The following is a 22648-nucleotide window of genomic DNA, read 5'->3' as shown; positions in this document are numbered from 1 at the left end:
AGGCTCCTGCCAATGTGAGATCTGGGGATAGGATGCTCATCTTACTTGCATATATGATGGGTGCTTACTTTTATGTCATAATTTGAAGTTCAAACCAATTGAAGGCAGGCTAGACTGACATCAATTAAGAGTTACACAGCTTTATCTTTGATACACTGCATGTATCTGCATGATCTATCCCACTTTATCTTGGTGAAGATCTTTTAGTCTTAGAAGCAGGCCTATCTGGGCAAACTACTCGGCACAGGAATATAAATAATGCCTATTTCTTGGAGTATGTTAGGTTTATCAAGCGACTTATCAGTTGAGTTCAAAATAGATATCAATGAGCACAAAAAGTTTCACAATGGAAATTATCTGATATTAGCATATATAACATGTAGAGAGGGTGAACCACTGTTTGTGCATCTACCATGAACAGCATTCTGCTCTTATAAAAGTTTTGCAGCTTCAAATAGTAATAAAAAGAAAAAAGAGGAATCAACAGTACATAGGAAAAGGCATGACTAACAGAACTGTTACTTCTCTTCTGATGAAACCTGATTCCATATCCTTGTTCTTTATTCTTGTGCACTGTAAAGATCCAGTGCATCAGATACTTGCTCATACAGAACTTCTGATCTCCTTTGTTTGCAGAGCAATCTCATGGTCTTTGTCTGAGGTTTTGTATTTGTACCACTTTGCACATACAATGAAGAAGACCAAATTAACGGCACATACTGATGCGATCGAGAAGTAGAGAAGATCTAGTCTTCCCTGGTTAAGATCTTCTGCTAACCAATTGCTCTTCTGATGTCCACCAGTTGTTCGATGGACGATAGTTATTATCAAGGTGCCCAGATAGTTGGAACATGCAAAACCCAGGAAGAGCAGACCCCCTGCCATGCTCCTCATGTTTTCGGGAAATTGCTTGTAGTAGAACTCAACTTGGCCGACGAGGTTGAAAGCATCCGAAAGACCAGCAATAACGAGCTGAGGGATCAACCAGAGGCTGGACATTGATGAAATGGCACCGCCATTGGATGCAGTCCCCAGTGTCGGCTTGTGAAGCGCATAACTCCTTCGCCGTTCCTCTACCAAGCCACCGACAATCATCATCACGACCGAAAGAGCAATGCCAGTCCCCATCCTTTGAAGCAGCGTGATGCCACCTTCCTTTCCAGTAACCCTCTGAAGCAATCGGACGACGAAACGGTCGTAAACAAGCAACCAAATGGTCATGGCCGCCATGGTGAACACAGTAAAAGTTGCAGCAGGAATCTCGAAGTTACTGTGCCCGAGATGTCTATCGGATTGAAGGGCTTGGAAGACGACGTAAGTCCATGTCAGAACGACGGTAACCTCGAAGATGATACATGAAGACCAAACTGGGATGATTCTTACTAAACATTTCATCTGTTCAACTTGCTGTAAGCTACATAATCTCCATCCATCTGAAGCTGAGCCATCCGGTTTGATATCGTCCATGGGGGTTATGATCGCAGCTTTGTCAAGAAAACTGCAATTGTAATCAAAAAGCAAAAAAAAAAAAAAAAATCACGTCTAGTAGTGATAGTTAAACATATCAAGTTGATAACTTTATTTTTCTTAGAATATAGTAAAATTAGTGATAGTTTTATAATAAACCTCATGAAGCAAATTGTAGTAGCTTTGGACTGCAATAGTTTGGATGTTATCAACTTCGAAGGAAGTGTTACAAATGGATTGAGGTTAATTAAATTGTTCCACTAATTTATTAGATCATCTTATGCCATCAAAATATAGGTTTGGTGCGTTCTTCTGAGTTGAAATCTCACTTCTTGTGCTCCCAAGTACCTGAACTGGTCGGTGTGCGGCAGCTTGGAGATCAGAGAACTGAGATGTGGAGGGTCAAAAAGAGAGCCCTTGAGGTCATCAGGTAGCTTCAGCGCTCGCTTCCTGAACGCCGCCACCAGCACCTGGGCGATGCTGGTGATCGGGCTGCCCTCCGGCCGAACCTTCACGTAGATCTTGGTCCCGACGAAGAAGAGCACGCTGGAGATGAACATGAACGCCGTGGGAATGGCCAGCCCCAGCGACCAGCTCACGTTGCTCTGCACGTAGATGACGAGGGTGGAGGAGGCCATCATGGCGAAGGTGAAGGTCATGTAGTACCAGTTGAAGAAGCTAGCGATGCCCCGCTTCCCCGCCTCGGTGGTGGGGTCGAACTGGTCGGCGCCGAACGCCAGGTTGCAGGGGCGTATGCCGCCGGCTCCGATGACCATGAAGACGTAGCTGGCGAAGAGGACGGCCAGCTGAGTTTGGTTCGCGCCGTGGCATGCGTCGCCATGACTGCTGCAGGGAGAAGGGTGAAGCTTGGAGACGGCAGCCGTGAGTGTGAGAATGAGCATGCCCTTCAACATCATCAATCGTCATGGACACGTAGGATTAGAAGACAGCAATCTGATAGGCTTACTATCAATAATTGGAGTATGATGACCAACAAGCGTGACCGTCCCGGGACCAGCTTTACTGGCTTTCAATGATGGCTAACATGTGCCGACATGTCTCATTGTGTACTATTTATCACGAAGGCTTATATCAATCATATTGTACAGATCATTTATTAATATATTGGGCCCTATCATTTTGCATCATATCAAAGCTCACATGACTTGTTACCCCTTCAAGCATCTAAACAAAAGGACCAACAAATTTCATGCAACTCTCGGTGGTGTCTCTTCAAGTGTTTGATAAAATAGCTGTTTCTGTTTTTTTCTTTTTTAATATCTGGTGGGTGGCAAAAAGTTTGATCTTATTTATGCTTACTTTTTGTTCCCCTTTTGTCAGTACATAGTCTATTTCTAAATGTTATTCTCTTTTTCTTTCTCTAATGCATGTCAGTAGAACTGTCCGAACACAAGTTCATCTTCAGCTTACTCTCTGGGAGTTTTATTTGGTTGGCATTTCATCAAACAAATACGAAGAAGACGAGAAGAGCTAGTGAGAGAGAATGGCAGCACTTCAAGGTGGTAGCATACCAAGAGAGAAGCAATCGAAGCGGCCCCCAGTGTGGCGTAGCGGCCGAGATAAGTGTCGGCGAGGAAGGCCCCGAGGAGGGGGGCGAGGTTGGTGGTGCCGTTGAACACGGTGACGAGGGTGGCCGACGCGACGCTCTTCATGTGGAAGACGGTGGTGAGGTAGACCAAGAGGTTGGCGGAGGTGCCGAACGTCCCCAACTTCTCAAACGCCTCGTTTCCTGCCCAGAATTCTCCTTCTCGTGAGATGTCAAGTGGTGCGTGGGCGAAGGTGGAGGGAGAGCATGTGTTCCACGTACCTATCACGTATGGCATGGCTTTCCACCCTCTGTAGTTGATCACAGGCTTCGCTGCTTCCCCATTCTGTGGTTCCTCCGGCGTCGACGTCGTCATGCTTCGCGTTCCCTTCTCCTCTCTCTTCTGATGAACTACACAGTGTAGAAGAGACCGAGAATCAGATATAGTGAATTCAAGCTCTACATCGTTCGTGAGCCTGCACAGTGTGGAGAGAGAGACGGCCTAGATCGACCACACAAAAACGGAGTACCGTTCAAAGCAGTCTACGAGTAAGTATAACCAGTACCAGCGAGCATGAACACCGTTAAGATGGAGAAAGGGAGAAAGTGGGATCCAACCCTCTGCACGAAGTATTTATCTAACTTGTAGGTTGCAGAATCTAAACATGTAGGAGAGGAAAATCTTTCTTACAAATGCATGAATGATGAGTGACTTAAATTAATCAACATTAATATATATATATATATATCAAGTTAAATATTAATTTAATTTAAGAACTTAAGCTGATATTTATCAATGTAAAATTATTCTCTTAATTTTTTTAATCTCTTTATCTTCTAATAATATTTCTAGGAATGACACTACGAGAATGTCACATACAATCAACGTGCTCGTAGTCTCTCGTATGATTAGTATTGGATGCATGGAATGCTTACGACGAGGCATTCCTAACTCCAACTATATACACTCTCTTATGAGCAGTGATTTAGACTCCCACATAAGAAATCAAATTGAGATTATCATTGGAGGGAAGTGGTTTGGTCACTTGGGACTTGTCTTATTGGGGCTTCTTTTCTCTCTCTCTCTCTCTCTCTCCTTATGAGAATCTTTTGACTCCTGAAAGCATGTAAAGAATGTCTTATATCTTAATCGGTCCAGAATGGGTGCCAACCATCTTCTTCTTTCTTCTTGCTTTTCCACGTTGATGTTCTTCAAGGATAAATCCATTGGAAACCCAGCCATCGGTGTGCTGGATGCCATCCTCTTTCCACAAACCTCCAAATTTCATTTATGTCCACATTTCTATCGACTATGCAGAAATCAGAACACCCAACAGTCTATTAGTGTGAGATGTCGTCCTTGTGTTCGATATGTGACCTTTCAATGGAGGAGAAAAAGGAAAGCAGGTCTTGTGTTCGATATGTGTTCTTTCAATGGAGGAGGAGGAGGAGGAATAGGAAAGCAGGGGGAGGCGACGTGACTGTGTTGAACACACAGACCATCTTGATGGAGATGACGCCGAGACCCGTGGTTGTTTGTTTCTGTGAGGAAGACCGCATATATATACCCATCGTGTATTTATGCATCTTTTCACCACCTTCTTCGAGTGGGAAACGAGGAGGAGATTACAGTTCTTTGTTTGTTTGCTTGGATTTCAAGATCGAGATTCCTGCTGCTAAATCAACGATGTAGCAGTGATGGCACAGCAATTAAAGCCGCTCTAATCTTACAATCATACACTTCGAGTTGAGTGCAGAGTTCAGATGGATCCAAGACAGGCAACCTAAAACACTGTGGATCGCTATAAGATGATAGTAATAACCGATGTTATTAAATTATTAATTCAAAATGTTTCGGTTCAAGTTAATGTCAGTAGATGACGCACTCACATTCTATAATTCATTCAGTTGATGTCGACGTGAAGACTGAACTTAGGTGTCTGAATAAAGCTTTCTCTTTACTTCTAAATCGAATATATATGAAATAATGGATGGTTTTGGGAAACAGAGAGTTACCCTTTTGTATGTTTAAGGTTTACTGAGGTGCCAAAGTCCACTAGCTTGGATGATTAAAGCATTCGGGTAGGAGTGTAAACATGGACGATTGAGGTTAGACCAGTAGTTACATTTTCTGCAGATTTACACCATTTCACATTGATCTAAGGTTTATAAGATAGTTCTGAGTAAGATATAACTCATTTTATGGAATAAAAGGATGCATTGCCTCAGCTGAATCAAGATCTATGAAAAGGTGTCTACAAAGGTGAGGGTCACACCTCTATATATTAGATCTCAAACTAAGGGATAGATAAGCAAAGAATATAAACATAAAATTTATAATTATAATATTATTATATATATATATAATTAATTAAAAAATATATATTAAGGTCAAGATGTGCGTACCATTCAATGTCATTCAAAAAAATATTTATCTGATTATCAACACTTTGATCTCCTTTCTTCTTATGTGTTTCTCAATATTACTATGATGGAATAGAAACTTAGGGAGATTGAGAATAGATCTTGGAGATTGAGAATAAATTTATACTCTCAATTTATGATGTTTTGTCCCTAGAAGATCTTATTCATTTATAGGTGAAAATAAAGGGTCTATGATGTAATTACACGAGTTCCTTCCATTAAGATGATCTCCTAAGAAATCTTACTATAATTAAACTTTCTAATGATGATTGTAATCATAATTTAATCAGATCTATAATATATTTTATCTAATTAGATAAAATCGTATAATCTAAATTCTTTCATTTAGCCCATTAATTGGTAAAATATAATAAAATTTAAAATTAAAATAAATAAAACAAAATTTTATTTTAAAATAATTTTACATAATTAGATTCTAAAAATTATAAAAAGTATTTTATACATAGTCATGAATTTTTAAAATAAACCAATAAATCCAAAAGATACAATAATACTTTATTAAATCTATTTACTAATATGAGTTATAGTGGTTCTATGTCATTAATATTATACTCTCTTATAATACAACATTGTTAGTCTTTTCTATGATAGTCTATAATTACCTTTGTAATTTATCTTATTAAGACAATCCTATTATTCATATTTAACCAAAATATATACATATATAAATGTTAATAATATAGTAAAAATAAATAATTTTAATTATGTAAACAAAAATATGAATTATAATGTTCACTTAAATATGCATCACTAAATCTTTTATAATTTGCTTACAAAATAAATTATAAGATTATTTTTTTAAAATACTTTAGGTGGTAAGATCAAAATAAATGGATCGATAATCAATATAGTGGAACCTAGATTCTTAATTCACCCTAGTTGTTATTGTACTCATTCTTTGACCACTGACTATTTTATTTCAACATGGTTAGAACTTCTATAGTATTTGTCATTCTTAGAGAAAAAAATTTATTGTGGTATATTACAAAATATCTTTAACGACTTGATAATCAAGTATAATCACACCAAGTCTTCAGATGAAATTTCATAATTATAAAGCTTAACTAATAACCTGAAAGCATGTCATGAATTTAGCTTTTACAATTGATAATATAATTTATGTTATATTATTCTTACAAATTGCCCCTCTAATTTATGTTATATTATTTAAGAAGTGAACTTCTTGCTATCGAGATAATTTATAAAATTAATATCTGAAAATATAATTATTTTAAATTAATTTGATTTCATATAAGCATATAATCTTTCGTCCCTCGTAGATTTCTTATTACTTTCTTTATAACTTTTAAATATTTTATATCATGTTTAACTCTAATATTTACATAGTATTCCAACTACAAAACTGATATATGGTTTGAGATAGACTTTAGTATATAATAGATTCCAATTGTGTATGCATAAGTAATATTTTTTTATTTATTACTCTATTTGATTCTTTTCTAAGTTAATTTTAGAAAACAATGGTTTTGATTGAATATTACACATATGTCATTTGCTAAATAAAACTACATATTAAATCTCTTCAAGACTCAATTAATAAATTATTTATAATACCGTCTTAATAAGTATTAAGATATCTTTAAATATCTTTATCAATAAGATAAGTTTTCTCGATTATATTAATCATCTTAAATTTTTTTATAAGAAATTTATTTGTTCGTGTAATAAATAAATATCACAATTAATAAACAGAATATTATACCAATATAACAAGTTTGCTCATAATAATCTTCATATATAAAGTATGGTCATCGTATTTTTCTTAAATATGAAGAAGCTAATGGTATCATGAAACTTTATATACTATGATTATAAATAAATTTTCTAAATTTACATGCCAAATTTTATATTTTTTCTCTGTAAATTTATATTTTTTCAAAAAAATTAACTTTACATCCATGTAACTTAAAAGCATATATGTTACTAATGTAATAATGATTCCTAATGAGTCCATTAGATAAACCGAGTAAAACCTTGGTTGACTTTATATATTCAATGTTTCCTTAAGTTATATTTTATCTTAAAGACTCATGATTCTTATGATTCTTTTATAATTATTAGACAATTCGATGAATTCTCAAACTTCATTCTAATTTATCGATTTTAACTTTTCTTTTATTGCATCATACTATTTTTCAGAATTATCACTTTTCATAATTTGTGAAAACAATAAGGGATCCTTTAGATTCCTATATTATAATATGATTCATATATATATATAAAATATTTTGAGGAACAACTTCTCAAATATAAAATGATAAAGGATCTCCTTATCAAGATTAAATTTTACAATTTTCACCTTCATTGATTCACTATTGTCTAAGAATCTTATATTATTAGATTCAACTATCCTCATATTATAATTAGGACAATAAAATTTATATCTCTTTCAATTTTTCTACATAAATAATAAAAATACCTAAAAATAGTTCTTAAATATAAATTCGTTAAGTTTTGTAGTTTTATCAATAATAACAAGGATATATCCTAGAAATCCTCAAATACTGTAATACTGAGCTATAGTTAATTCTTTTATTAAGATACTGACTTATTAATCATTTTAGATCAATTTTTTAATATTTCAATGTGCTAGTTATATTATGTAATAAAGTCTAAACATTATTAATAATTATTAAAACTAAACCTTTTATACCCTTTTCAATAATTCAATTATTTATCTCACATAACTTTTAGTATTTAAGTCTACGATGCTTTCAACAAATAAGGTTAATATCTAACTCTTAGTATAAATTGTACATACTTAAGTCATAATAATTTAATCTAAAAAATATATGAATGTTCGTAAGAATACAATTAATGAAGTATCATTTTAATAAAATAATATAATATTAATACTTTTAAGTTTTTCGATAGATGTTGTATTATTGATATCATTTCTATTTTATGTTTAGGTGAGATATTGATATATCTAATATTCATACAAGATTTTATCATTGCGAAGAATTGATATCATTATTATAGAATAGTATTATTATCTTTCGGTATGCAACTCTAACCGTAAAGATATCCAAAATAATATAATCCTACCATACCATATAACTATTCAAAATAGATTGAATTATCTATATCTCTTATGTCATTATGAATATTATTTTTCTTAATATCATTTAGAACTAATTTTTGATATAATTTTATAAGTTATTAGTCTAGACCACTTTAGTGGTCACAAAACCAATACAATAATTTAAAATATACTTTAAAATATCTTATAAATAAGAAATTATTTATTATAATTTATATCTAATAATTCTATCATCTTAAGCTATTTTGATAATTACTAGTTAGATAAAACATCGGAATATAAATTATAAATTATATTCACAAAATATTCTTTAATCTAATTTATGCAGAAATAATTTAATAATAATAAATAATAATTATAATAATTATTAAATATTAATCAATACAAAAAACTTAATACTTCCACTTCGTATCTGTTTCTGAAGTCATCTGATGCTCACATTTGATTCTTGGTCGTCATGGTATCAGATCATTTGTCTCCAAATTGTCAGAGGATAAGGGTTTGGAAGAGAGTTTCAGCTCACATCTGATTCAGAAATATCTGATGCTGTCATCGAATGGTATTCTAAGACTCACGCTTATCCTCCGGTTCTTTTCTGAGCATGAAGCTCGTAAGAATTCAGAAACACTGCTACTCGCTGGTCAGCTTCCTGGTCTTGGAAGGAAGGAATTCTCCTATACTGGTGATTCTTCTCTCGCCAAACTTCATTTTGAAGCTAACTTCTGCACTGTCGGAAGAGCTCTTGTGCACCGATACTTACTCAGAGCAATCAAATCAATCATTGGATGCTTAGTTCCATGTGCTTATTTAAATTAACACTTCTTCACATGAATCCTTTTTTCTGACTTTATAGAGCTGTTATCAGAATATAGAGGAAAGCTTCACAATTAATATTGTATATAAGATGGTAAAAAATAGCATCACCTGTTTGATCAGGATTGCAGTGCCGCTGTGGGTTGTGCTCATATTCAGAGTCGTCTGGCACATAAATGGTACAGGTTCATGAACTTACAACTTAGTGATGACTTTTCGTATTAGCAGATGATTTGTAAAAGAAAAGGACATACCCGGTGCGGTGCATGAGGCTCCTGCCAATGTGAGATCTGGGGATAGGATGCTCATCTTACTTGCATATATGATGGGTGCTTACTTTTATGTCATAATTTGAAGTTCAAACCAATTGAAGGCAGGCTAGACTGACATCAATTAAGAGTTACACAGCTTTATCTTTGATACACTGCATGTATCTGCATGATCTATCCCACTTTATCTTGGTGAAGATCTTTTAGTCTTAGAAGCAGGCCTATCTGGGCAAACTACTCGGCACAGGAATATAAATAATGCCTATTTCTTGGAGTATGTTAGGTTTATCAAGCGACTTATCAGTTGAGTTCAAAATAGATATCAATGAGCACAAAAAGTTTCACAATGGAAATTATCTGATATTAGCATATATAACATGTAGAGAGGGTGAACCACTGTTTGTGCATCTACCATGAACAGCATTCTGCTCTTATAAAAGTTTTGCAGCTTCAAATAGTAATAAAAAGAAAAAAGAGGAATCAACAGTACATAGGAAAAGGCATGACTAACAGAACTGTTACTTCTCTTCTGATGAAACCTGATTCCATATCCTTGTTCTTTATTCTTGTGCACTGTAAAGATCCAGTGCATCAGATACTTGCTCATACAGAACTTCTGATCTCCTTTGTTTGCAGAGCAATCTCATGGTCTTTGTCTGAGGTTTTGTATTTGTACCACTTTGCACATACAATGAAGAAGACCAAATTAACGGCACATACTGATGCGATCGAGAAGTAGAGAAGATCTAGTCTTCCCTGGTTAAGATCTTCTGCTAACCAATTGCTCTTCTGATGTCCACCAGTTGTTCGATGGACGATAGTTATTATCAAGGTGCCCAGATAGTTGGAACATGCAAAACCCAGGAAGAGCAGACCCCCTGCCATGCTCCTCATGTTTTCGGGAAATTGCTTGTAGTAGAACTCAACTTGGCCGACGAGGTTGAAAGCATCCGAAAGACCAGCAATAACGAGCTGAGGGATCAACCAGAGGCTGGACATTGATGAAATGGCACCGCCATTGGATGCAGTCCCCAGTGTCGGCTTGTGAAGCGCATAACTCCTTCGCCGTTCCTCTACCAAGCCACCGACAATCATCATCACGACCGAAAGAGCAATGCCAGTCCCCATCCTTTGAAGCAGCGTGATGCCACCTTCCTTTCCAGTAACCCTCTGAAGCAATCGGACGACGAAACGGTCGTAAACAAGCAACCAAATGGTCATGGCCGCCATGGTGAACACAGTAAAAGTTGCAGCAGGAATCTCGAAGTTACTGTGCCCGAGATGTCTATCGGATTGAAGGGCTTGGAAGACGACGTAAGTCCATGTCAGAACGACGGTAACCTCGAAGATGATACATGAAGACCAAACTGGGATGATTCTTACTAAACATTTCATCTGTTCAACTTGCTGTAAGCTACATAATCTCCATCCATCTGAAGCTGAGCCATCCGGTTTGATATCGTCCATGGGGGTTATGATCGCAGCTTTGTCAAGAAAACTGCAATTGTAATCAAAAAGCAAAAAAAAAAAAAAAAAATCACGTCTAGTAGTGATAGTTAAACATATCAAGTTGATAACTTTATTTTTCTTAGAATATAGTAAAATTAGTGATAGTTTTATAATAAACCTCATGAAGCAAATTGTAGTAGCTTTGGACTGCAATAGTTTGGATGTTATCAACTTCGAAGGAAGTGTTACAAATGGATTGAGGTTAATTAAATTGTTCCACTAATTTATTAGATCATCTTATGCCATCAAAATATAGGTTTGGTGCGTTCTTCTGAGTTGAAATCTCACTTCTTGTGCTCCCAAGTACCTGAACTGGTCGGTGTGCGGCAGCTTGGAGATCAGAGAACTGAGATGTGGAGGGTCAAAAAGAGAGCCCTTGAGGTCATCAGGTAGCTTCAGCGCTCGCTTCCTGAACGCCGCCACCAGCACCTGGGCGATGCTGGTGATCGGGCTGCCCTCCGGCCGAACCTTCACGTAGATCTTGGTCCCGACGAAGAAGAGCACGCTGGAGATGAACATGAACGCCGTGGGAATGGCCAGCCCCAGCGACCAGCTCACGTTGCTCTGCACGTAGATGACGAGGGTGGAGGAGGCCATCATGGCGAAGGTGAAGGTCATGTAGTACCAGTTGAAGAAGCTAGCGATGCCCCGCTTCCCCGCCTCGGTGGTGGGGTCGAACTGGTCGGCGCCGAACGCCAGGTTGCAGGGGCGTATGCCGCCGGCTCCGATGACCATGAAGACGTAGCTGGCGAAGAGGACGGCCAGCTGAGTTTGGTTCGCGCCGTGGCATGCGTCGCCATGACTGCTGCAGGGAGAAGGGTGAAGCTTGGAGACGGCAGCCGTGAGTGTGAGAATGAGCATGCCCTTCAACATCATCAATCGTCATGGACACGTAGGATTAGAAGACAGCAATCTGATAGGCTTACTATCAATAATTGGAGTATGATGACCAACAAGCGTGACCGTCCCGGGACCAGCTTTACTGGCTTTCAATGATGGCTAACATGTGCCGACATGTCTCATTGTGTACTATTTATCACGAAGGCTTATATCAATCATATTGTACAGATCATTTATTAATATATTGGGCCCTATCATTTTGCATCATATCAAAGCTCACATGACTTGTTACCCCTTCAAGCATCTAAACAAAAGGACCAACAAATTTCATGCAACTCTCGGTGGTGTCTCTTCAAGTGTTTGATAAAATAGCTGTTTCTGTTTTTTTCTTTTTTAATATCTGGTGGGTGGCAAAAAGTTTGATCTTATTTATGCTTACTTTTTGTTCCCCTTTTGTCAGTACATAGTCTATTTCTAAATGTTATTCTCTTTTTCTTTCTCTAATGCATGTCAGTAGAACTGTCCGAACACAAGTTCATCTTCAGCTTACTCTCTGGGAGTTTTATTTGGTTGGCATTTCATCAAACAAATACGAAGAAGACGAGAAGAGCTAGTGAGAGAGAATGGCAGCACTTCAAGGTGGTAGCATACCAAGAGAGAAGCAATCGAAGCGGCCCCCAGTGTGGCGTAGCGGCCGAGATAAGTGTCGGCGAGGAAGGCCCCGAGGAGGGGGGCGAGGTTGGTGGTGCCGTTGAACACGGTGACGAGGGTGGCCGACGCGACGCTCTTCATGTGGAAGACGGTGGTGAGGTAGACCAAGAGGTTGGCGGAGGTGCCGAACGTCCCCAACTTCTCAAACGCCTCGTTTCCTGCCCAGAATTCTCCTTCTCGTGAGATGTCAAGTGGTGCGTGGGCGAAGGTGGAGGGAGAGCATGTGTTCCACGTACCTATCACGTATGGCATGGCTTTCCACCCTCTGTAGTTGATCACAGGCTTCGCTGCTTCCCCATTCTGTGGTTCCTCCGGCGTCGACGTCGTCATGCTTCGCGTTCCCTTCTCCTCTCTCTTCTGATGAACTACACAGTGTAGAAGAGACCGAGAATCAGATATAGTGAATTCAAGCTCTACATCGTTCGTGAGCCTGCACAGTGTGGAGAGAGAGACGGCCTAGATCGACCACACAAAAACGGAGTACCGTTCAAAGCAGTCTACGAGTAAGTATAACCAGTACCAGCGAGCATGAACACCGTTAAGATGGAGAAAGGGAGAAAGTGGGATCCAACCCTCTGCACGAAGTATTTATCTAACTTGTAGGTTGCAGAATCTAAACATGTAGGAGAGGAAAATCTTTCTTACAAATGCATGAATGATGAGTGACTTAAATTAATCAACATTAATATATATATATATATATCAAGTTAAATATTAATTTAATTTAAGAACTTAAGCTGATATTTATCAATGTAAAATTATTCTCTTAATTTTTTTAATCTCTTTATCTTCTAATAATATTTCTAGGAATGACACTACGAGAATGTCACATACAATCAACGTGCTCGTAGTCTCTCGTATGATTAGTATTGGATGCATGGAATGCTTACGACGAGGCATTCCTAACTCCAACTATATACACTCTCTTATGAGCAGTGATTTAGACTCCCACATAAGAAATCAAATTGAGATTATCATTGGAGGGAAGTGGTTTGGTCACTTGGGACTTGTCTTATTGGGGCTTCTTTTCTCTCTCTCTCTCTCTCTCTCCTTATGAGAATCTTTTGACTCCTGAAAGCATGTAAAGAATGTCTTATATCTTAATCGGTCCAGAATGGGTGCCAACCATCTTCTTCTTTCTTCTTGCTTTTCCACGTTGATGTTCTTCAAGGATAAATCCATTGGAAACCCAGCCATCGGTGTGCTGGATGCCATCCTCTTTCCACAAACCTCCAAATTTCATTTATGTCCACATTTCTATCGACTATGCAGAAATCAGAACACCCAACAGTCTATTAGTGTGAGATGTCGTCCTTGTGTTCGATATGTGACCTTTCAATGGAGGAGAAAAAGGAAAGCAGGTCTTGTGTTCGATATGTGTTCTTTCAATGGAGGAGGAGGAGGAGGAATAGGAAAGCAGGGGGAGGCGACGTGACTGTGTTGAACACACAGACCATCTTGATGGAGATGACGCCGAGACCCGTGGTTGTTTGTTTCTGTGAGGAAGACCGCATATATATACCCATCGTGTATTTATGCATCTTTTCACCACCTTCTTCGAGTGGGAAACGAGGAGGAGATTACAGTTCTTTGTTTGTTTGCTTGGATTTCAAGATCGAGATTCCTGCTGCTAAATCAACGATGTAGCAGTGATGGCACAGCAATTAAAGCCGCTCTAATCTTACAATCATACACTTCGAGTTGAGTGCAGAGTTCAGATGGATCCAAGACAGGCAACCTAAAACACTGTGGATCGCTATAAGATGATAGTAATAACCGATGTTATTAAATTATTAATTCAAAATGTTTCGGTTCAAGTTAATGTCAGTAGATGACGCACTCACATTCTATAATTCATTCAGTTGATGTCGACGTGAAGACTGAACTTAGGTGTCTGAATAAAGCTTTCTCTTTACTTCTAAATCGAATATATATGAAATAATGGATGGTTTTGGGAAACAGAGAGTTACCCTTTTGTATGTTTAAGGTTTACTGAGGTGCCAAAGTCCACTAGCTTGGATGATTAAAGCATTCGGGTAGGAGTGTAAACATGGACGATTGAGGTTAGACCAGTAGTTACATTTTCTGCAGATTTACACCATTTCACATTGATCTAAGGTTTATAAGATAGTTCTGAGTAAGATATAACTCATTTTATGGAATAAAAGGATGCATTGCCTCAGCTGAATCAAGATCTATGAAAAGGTGTCTACAAAGGTGAGGGTCACACCTCTATATATTAGATCTCAAACTAAGGGATAGATAAGCAAAGAATATAAACATAAAATTTATAATTATAATATTATTATATATATATATAATTAATTAAAAAATATATATTAAGGTCAAGATGTGCGTACCATTCAATGTCATTCAAAAAAATATTTATCTGATTATCAACACTTTGATCTCCTTTCTTCTTATGTGTTTCTCAATATTACTATGATGGAATAGAAACATAGGGAGATTGAGAATAGATCTTGGAGATTGAGAATAAATTTATACTCTCAATTTATGATGTTTTGTCCCTAGAAGATCTTATTCATTTATAGGTGAAAATAAAGGGTCTATGACGTAATTACACGAGTTCCTTCCATTAAGATGATCTCCTAAGAAATCTTACTATAATTGAACTTTCTAATGATGATTGTAATCATAATTTAATCAGATCTATAATATATTTTATCTAATTAGATAAAATCGTATAATCTAAATTCTTTCATTTAGCCCATTAATTGGTAAAATATAATAAAATTTAAAATTAAAATAAATAAAACAAAATTTTATTTTAAAATAATTTTACATAATTAGATTCTAAAAATTATAAAAAGTATTTTATACATAGTCATGAATTTTTAAAATAAACCAATAAATCCAAAAGATACAATAATACTTTATTAAATCTATTTACTAATATGAGTTATAGTGGTTCTATGTCATTAATATTATACTCTCTTATAATACAACATTGTTAGTCTTTCCTATGATAGTCTATAATTACCTTTGTAATTTATCTTATTAAGACAATCCTATTATTCATATTTAACCAAAATATATACATATATAAATGTTAATAATATAGTAAAAATAAATAATTTTAATTATGTAAACAAAAATATGAATTATAATGTTCACTTAAATATGCATCACTAAATCTTTTATAATTTGCTTACAAAATAAATTATAAGATTATTTTTTTAAAATACTTTAGGTAGTAAGATCAAAATAAATGGATCGATAATCAATATAGTGGAACCTAGATTCTTAATTCACCCTAGTTGTTATTGTACTCATTCTTTGACCACTGACTATTTTATTTCAACATGGTTAGAACTTGTATAGTATTTGTCATTCTTAGAGAAAAAAATTTATTGTGGTATATTACAAAATATCTTTAATGACTTGATAATCAAGTATAATCACACCAAGTCTTCAGATGAAATTTCATAATTATAAAGCTTAACTAATAACCTGAAAGCATGTCATGAATTTAGCTTTTACAATTGATAATATAATTTATGTTATATTATTCTTACAAATTGCCCCTCTAATTTATGTTATATTATTTAAGAAGTGAACTTCTTGCTATCGAGATAATTTATAAAATTAATATCTGAAAATATAATTATTTTAAATTAATTTGATTTCATATAAGCATATAATCTTTCGTCCCTCGTAGATTTCTTATTACTTTCTTTATAACTTTTAAATATTTTATATCATGTTTAACTCTAATATTTACATAGTATTCCAACTACAAAACTGATATATGGTTTGAGATAGACTTTAGTATATAATAGATTCCAATTGTGTATGCATAAGTAATATTTTTTTATTTATTACTCTATTTGATTCTTTTCTAAGTTAATTTTAGAAAACAATGGTTTTGATTGAATATTACACATATGTCATTTGCTAAATAAAACTACATATTAAATCTCTTCAAGACTCAATTAATAAATTATTTATAATACCGTCTTAATAAGTATTAAGATATCTTTAAATATCTTTATCAATAAGATAAGTTTTCTCAATTATATTAATCATCTTAAATTTTTTTATAAGAAATTTATTTGTTCGTGTAATAAATAAATATCACAATTAATAAACAGAATATTATACCAATATAACAAGTTTGCTCATAATAATCTTCATATATAAAGTATGGTCATCGTATTTTTCTTAAATATGAAGAAGCTAATGGTATCATGAAACTTTATATACTATGATTATAAATAAATTTTCTAAATTTACATGCCAAATTTTATATTTTTTCTCTGTAAATTTATATTTTTTCAAAAAAATTAACTTTACATCCATGTAACTTAAAAGCATATATGTTACTAATGTAATAATGATTCCTAATGAGTCCATTAGATAAACCGAGTAAAACCTTGGTTGACTTTATATATTCAATGTTTCCTTGAGTTATATTTTATCTTAAAGACTCATGATTCTTATGATTCTTTTATAATTATTAGACAATTCGATGAATTCTCAAACTTCATTCTAATTTATCGATTTTAACTTTTCTTTTATTGCATCATACTATTTTTCAGAATTATCACTTTTCATAATTTGTGAAAACAATAAGGGATCCTTTAGATTCCTATATTATAATATGATTCATATATATATATAAAATATTTTGAGGAACAACTTCTCAAATATAAAATGATAAAGGATCTCCTTATCAAGATTAAATTTTACAATTTTCACCTTCATTGATTCACTATTGTCTAAGAATCTTATATTATTAGATTCAACTATCCTTATATTATAATTAGGACAATAAAATTTATATCTCTTTCAATTTTTCTACATAAATAATAAAAATACCTAAAAATAGTTCTTAAATATAAATTCGTTAAGTTTTGTAGTTTTATCAATAATAACAAGGATATATCCTAGAAATCCTCAAATACTGTAATACTGAGCTATAGTTAATTCTTTTATTAAGATACTGACTTATTAATCATTTTAGATCAATTTTTTAATATTTCAATGTGCTAGTTATATTATGTAATAAAGTCTAAACATTATTAATAATTATTAAAACTAAACCTTTTATACCCTTTTCAATAATTCAATTATTTATCTCACATAACTTTTAGTATTTAAGTCTACGATGCTTTCAACAAATAAGGTTAATATCTAACTCTTAGTATAAATTGTACATACTTAAGTCATAATAATTTAATCTAAAAAATATATGAATGTTCGTAAGAATACAATTAATGAAGTATCATTTTAATAAAATAATATAATATTAATACTTTTAAGTTTTTCGATAGATGTTGTATTATTGATATCATTTCGATTTTATGTTTAGGTGAGATATTGATATATCTAATATTCATACAAGATTTTATCATTGCGAAGAATTGATATCATTATTATAGAATAGTATTATTATCTTTCGATATGCAACTCTAACCGTAAAGATATCCAAAATAATATAATCCTACCATACCATATAACTATTCAAAATAGATTGAATTATCTATATCTCTTATGTCATTATGAATATTATTTTTCTTAATATCATTTAGAACTAATTTTTGATATAAATTTATAAGTTATTAGTCTAGACCACTTTAGTGGTCACAAAACCAATACAATAATTTAAAATATACTTTAAAATATCTTATAAATAAGAAATTATTTATTATAATTTATATCTAATAATTCTATCATCTTAAGCTATTTTGATAATTACTAGTTAGATAAAACATCGGAATATAAATTATAAATTATATTCACAAAATATTCTTTAATCTAATTTATGCAGAAATAATTTAATAATAATAAATAATAATTATAATAATTATTAAATATTAATCAATACAAAAAACTTAATACTTCCACTTCGTATCTGTTTCTGAAGTCATCTGATGCTCACATTTGATTCTTGGTCGTCATGGTATCAGATCATTTGTCTCCAAATTGTCAGAGGATAAGGGTTTGGAAGAGAGTTTCAGCTCACATCTGATTCAGAAATATCTGATGCTGTCATCGAATGGTATTCTAAGACTCACGCTTATCCTCCGGTTCTTTTCTGAGCATGAAGCTCGTAAGAATTCAGAAACACTGCTACTCGCTGGTCAGCTTCCTGGTCTTGGAAGGAAGGAATTCTCCTATACTGGTGATTCTTCTCTCGCCAAACTTCATTTTGAAGCTAACTTCTGCACTGTCGGAAGAGCTCTTGTGCACCGATACTTACTCAGAGCAATCAAATCAATCATTGGATGCTTAGTTCCATGTGCTTATTTAAATTAACACTTCTTCACATGAATCCTTTTTTCTGACTTTATAGAGCTGTTATCAGAATATAGAGGAAAGCTTCACAATTAATATTGTATATAAGATGGTAAAAAATAGCATCACCTGTTTGATCAGGATTGCAGTGCCGCTGTGGGTTGTGCTCATATTCAGAGTCGTCTGGCACATAAATGGTACAGGTTCATGAACTTACAACTTAGTGATGACTTTTCGTATTAGCAGATGATTTGTAAAAGAAAAGGACATACCCGGTGCGGTGCATGAGGCTCCTGCCAATGTGAGATCTGGGGATAGGATGCTCATCTTACTTGCATATATGATGGGTGCTTACTTTTATGTCATAATTTGAAGTTCAAACCAATTGAAGGCAGGCTAGACTGACATCAATTAAGAGTTACACAGCTTTATCTTTGATACACTGCATGTATCTGCATGATCTATCCCACTTTATCTTGGTGAAGATCTTTTAGTCTTAGAAGCAGGCCTATCTGGGCAAACTACTCGGCACAGGAATATAAATAATGCCTATTTCTTGGAGTATGTTAGGTTTATCAAGCGACTTATCAGTTGAGTTCAAAATAGATATCAATGAGCACAAAAAGTTTCACAATGGAAATTATCTGATATTAGCATATATAACATGTAGAGAGGGTGAACCACTGTTTGTGCATCTACCATGAACAGCATTCTGCTCTTATAAAAGTTTTGCAGCTTCAAATAGTAATAAAAAGAAAAAAGAGGAATCAACAGTACATAGGAAAAGGCATGATTAACAGAACTGTTACTTCTCTTCTGATGAAACCTGATTCCATATCCTTGTTCTTTATTCTTGTGCACTGTAAAGATCCAGTGCATCAGATACTTGCTCATACAGAACTTCTGATCTCCTTTGTTTGCAGAGCAATCTCATGGTCTTTGTCTGAGGTTTTGTATTTGTACCACTTTGCACATACAATGAAGAAGACCAAATTAACGGCAGATAATGATGCGATCGAGAAGTAGAGAAGATCTAGTCTTCCCTGGTTAAGATCTTCTGCTAACCAATTGCTCTTCTGATGTCCACCAGTTGTTCGATGGACGATAGTTATTATCAAGGTGCCCAGATAGTTGGAACATGCAAAACCCAGGAAGAGCAGACCCCCTGCCATGCTCCTCATGTTTTCGGGAAATTGCTTGTAGTAGAACTCAACTTGGCCGACGAGGTTGAAAGCATCCGAAAGACCAGCAATAACGAGCTGAGGGATCAACCAGAGGCTGGACATTGATGAAATGGCACCACCATTGGATGCAGTCCCCAGTGTCGGCTTGTGAAGCGCATAACTCCGCCGCCGTTCCTCTACCAAGCCACCGACAATCATCATCACGACCGAAAGAGCAATGCCAGTCCCCATCCTTTGAAGCAGCGTGATGCCACCTTCCTTTCCAGTAACCCTCTGAAGCAATCGGACGACGAAACGGTCGTAAACAAGCAACCAAATGGTCATGGCCGCCATGGCGAACACAGTAAAAGTTGCAGCAGGAATCTCAAAATTACTGTGCCCGAGATGTCTATCGGATTGAAGGGCTTGGAAGACGACGTAAGTCCATGTCAGAACGACGGTAACCTCGAAGATGATACATGAAGACCAAACAGGGATGATTCTTACTAAACATTTCATCTGTTCCACTTGCTGTAAGCTACATAATCTCCATCCATCTGAAGCTGAGCCATCCGGTTTGATATCGTCCATGGGGGTTATGATCGCAGCTTTGTCAAGAAAACTGCAATTGTAAGCAAAAAGCAAAAAAAATTCACGTGTAGTAGTGATAGTTGAACATATCAAGTTGATAACTTTATTTTTCTTAGAATATAGTAAACTTAGTGATAGTTTTATTATAAACCTCATGAAGCAAATTGTAGTAGCTTTGGACTGCAATAGTTTGGATGTTATCAACTTCGAAGGAAGTGTTACAAATGGATTGAGGTTAATTAAATTGTTCCACTAATTTATTAGATCATCTTATGCCATCAAAATATAGGTTTGGTGCGTTCTTCTGAGTTGAAATCTCACTTCTTGTGCTCCCAAGTACCTGAACTGGTCGGTGTGCGGCAGCTTGGAGATCAGAGAACTGAGATGTGGAGGGTCAAAAAGAGAGCCCTTGAGGTCATCAGGTAGCTTCAGCGCTCGCTTCCTGAACGCCGCCACCAGCACCTGGGCGATGCTGGTGATCGGGCTGCCCTCCGGCCGAACCTTCACGTAGATCTTGGTCCCGACGAAGAAGAGCACGCTGGAGATGAACATGAACGCCGTGGGAATGGCCAGCCCCAGCGACCAGCTCACGTTGCTCTGCACGTAGATGACGAGGGTGGAGGAGGCCATCATGGCGAAGGTGAAGGTCATGTAGTACCAGTTGAAGAAGCTAGCGATGCCCCGCTTCCCCGCCTCGGTGGTGGGGTCGAACTGGTCGGCGCCGAACGCCAGGTTGCAGGGGCGTATGCCGCCGGCTCCGATGACCATGAAGACGTAGCTGGCGAAGAGGACGGCCAGCTGAGTTTGGTTCGCGCCGTGGCATGCGTCGCCATGACTGCTGCAGGGAGAAGGGTGAAGCTTGGAGACGGCAGCCGTGAGTGTGAGAATGAGCATGCCCTTCAACATCATCAATCGTCATGGACACGTAGGATTAGAAGACAGCAATCTGATAGGCTTACTATCAATAATTGGAGTATGATGACCAACAAGCGTGACCGTCCCGGGACCAGCTTTACTGGCTTTCAATGATGGCTAACATGTGCCGACATGTCTCATTGTGTACTATTTATCACGAAGGCTTATATCAATCATATTGTACAGATCATTTATTAATATATTGGGCCCTATCATTTTGCATCATATCAAAGCTCACATGACTTGTTACCCCTTCAAGCATCTAAACAAAAGGACCAACAAATTTCATGCAACTCTCGGTGGTGTCTCTTCAAGTGTTTGATAAAATAGCTGTTTCTGTTTTTTTCTTTTTTAATATCTGGTGGGTGGCAAAAAGTTTGATCTTATTTATGCTTACTTTTTGTTCCCCTTTTGTCAGTACATAGTCTATTTCTAAATGTTATTCTCTTTTTCTTTCTCTAATGCATGTCAGTAGAACTGTCCGAACACAAGTTCATCTTCAGCTTACTCTCTGGGAGTTTTATTTGGTTGGCATTTCATCAAACACATACGAAGAAGATGAGAAGAGCTACTGAGAGAGAATGGCAGCTCTTCAAGGTGGTAGCATACCAAGAAAGAAGCAACCGAAGCGGCCCCCAAGGTGGCGTAGCGGCCGAGATAGGTATCGGCGAGGAAGGCCCCGAGGAGGGGGGTGAGGCTGGTGGTGCCGTTGAACACGGTGATGAGGGTGGCGGCCGCGACGCTCTTCATGTGGAAAACGGTGGTGAGGTAGACCAAGAGGTTGGCGGAGGTGCCGATCGTCCCCAACTTCTCAAACGCCTCGTTTCCTGCCCAGAATTCTCCTTCTCGTGAGATGTCAAGTGGTGCGTGGGCGAAGGTGGAGGGTGAGCATGTGTTCCACGTACCTATCACGTATGGCATGGCTTTCCACCCTCTGTAGTTGATCACAGGCTTCGCTGCTTCCCCATTCTGTGGTTCCTCCGGCGTCGACGTCGTCATGCTTCGTGTTCCCTTCTCCTCTCTCTTCTGATGAACGACACAGTATAGAAGAGAGCGA

The 22648-nt window shown here is 36.1% G+C and overlaps 3 protein-coding genes across 5 annotated transcripts; all 3 read right to left on the bottom strand.

Moving 5' to 3' along the window:
- Positions 1 to 326: 326 nt before the first annotated feature.
- Positions 327 to 3604, bottom strand: LOC135638171 (protein NRT1/ PTR FAMILY 2.11-like). Of its 2 annotated transcripts, none has more exons than XM_065151159.1 (5): positions 3580 to 3604; positions 3296 to 3424; positions 3000 to 3217; positions 1816 to 2372; positions 327 to 1498 (listed from the first exon to the last, which is right to left on the bottom strand). In XM_065151159.1, the coding sequence occupies exons 1-5, from the start codon at positions 3587 to 3589 to the stop codon at positions 604 to 606; spliced, it is 1809 nt and encodes a 602-aa protein (XP_065007231.1). In that variant the 5' UTR covers positions 3590 to 3604; the 3' UTR covers positions 327 to 603. The 2 variants fall into 2 exon arrangements, with proteins under 2 accessions (XP_065007231.1, XP_065007232.1); XM_065151160.1 differs by lacking the exon at positions 3580 to 3604 and adding an exon at positions 3544 to 3571.
- A 6326-nt stretch (positions 3605 to 9930) lies between these two features.
- LOC135638149 (protein NRT1/ PTR FAMILY 2.11-like) lies at positions 9931 to 13209 on the bottom strand. Of its 2 annotated transcripts, none has more exons than XM_065151123.1 (5): positions 13185 to 13209; positions 12901 to 13029; positions 12605 to 12822; positions 11421 to 11977; positions 9931 to 11102 (listed from the first exon to the last, which is right to left on the bottom strand). In XM_065151123.1, exons 1-5 carry the CDS (start codon positions 13192 to 13194, stop codon positions 10208 to 10210), a joined length of 1809 nt encoding a protein of 602 aa, XP_065007195.1. In that variant the 5' UTR covers positions 13195 to 13209; the 3' UTR covers positions 9931 to 10207. The 2 variants fall into 2 exon arrangements, with proteins under 2 accessions (XP_065007195.1, XP_065007196.1); XM_065151124.1 differs by lacking the exon at positions 13185 to 13209 and adding an exon at positions 13149 to 13166.
- Positions 13210 to 19535: 6326 nt separating this feature from the next.
- On the bottom strand, positions 19536 to 22648 carry LOC135637844 (protein NRT1/ PTR FAMILY 2.11-like). The gene is made up of 4 exons (XM_065150677.1): positions 22497 to 22648; positions 22201 to 22418; positions 21017 to 21573; positions 19536 to 20707 (listed from the first exon to the last, which is right to left on the bottom strand). The coding sequence occupies exons 1-4, from the start codon at positions 22588 to 22590 to the stop codon at positions 19813 to 19815; spliced, it is 1764 nt and encodes a 587-aa protein (XP_065006749.1). The 5' UTR covers positions 22591 to 22648; the 3' UTR covers positions 19536 to 19812.

This window comes from Musa acuminata, chromosome BXJ3-5, assembly GCF_036884655.1.
Source record: "Musa acuminata AAA Group cultivar baxijiao chromosome BXJ3-5, Cavendish_Baxijiao_AAA, whole genome shotgun sequence".
NCBI lineage: Eukaryota > Viridiplantae > Streptophyta > Magnoliopsida > Zingiberales > Musaceae > Musa > Musa acuminata.
Note: the sequence above shows the minus strand (reverse complement) of the source record. Positions and strands in the feature narration are given on the sequence as shown.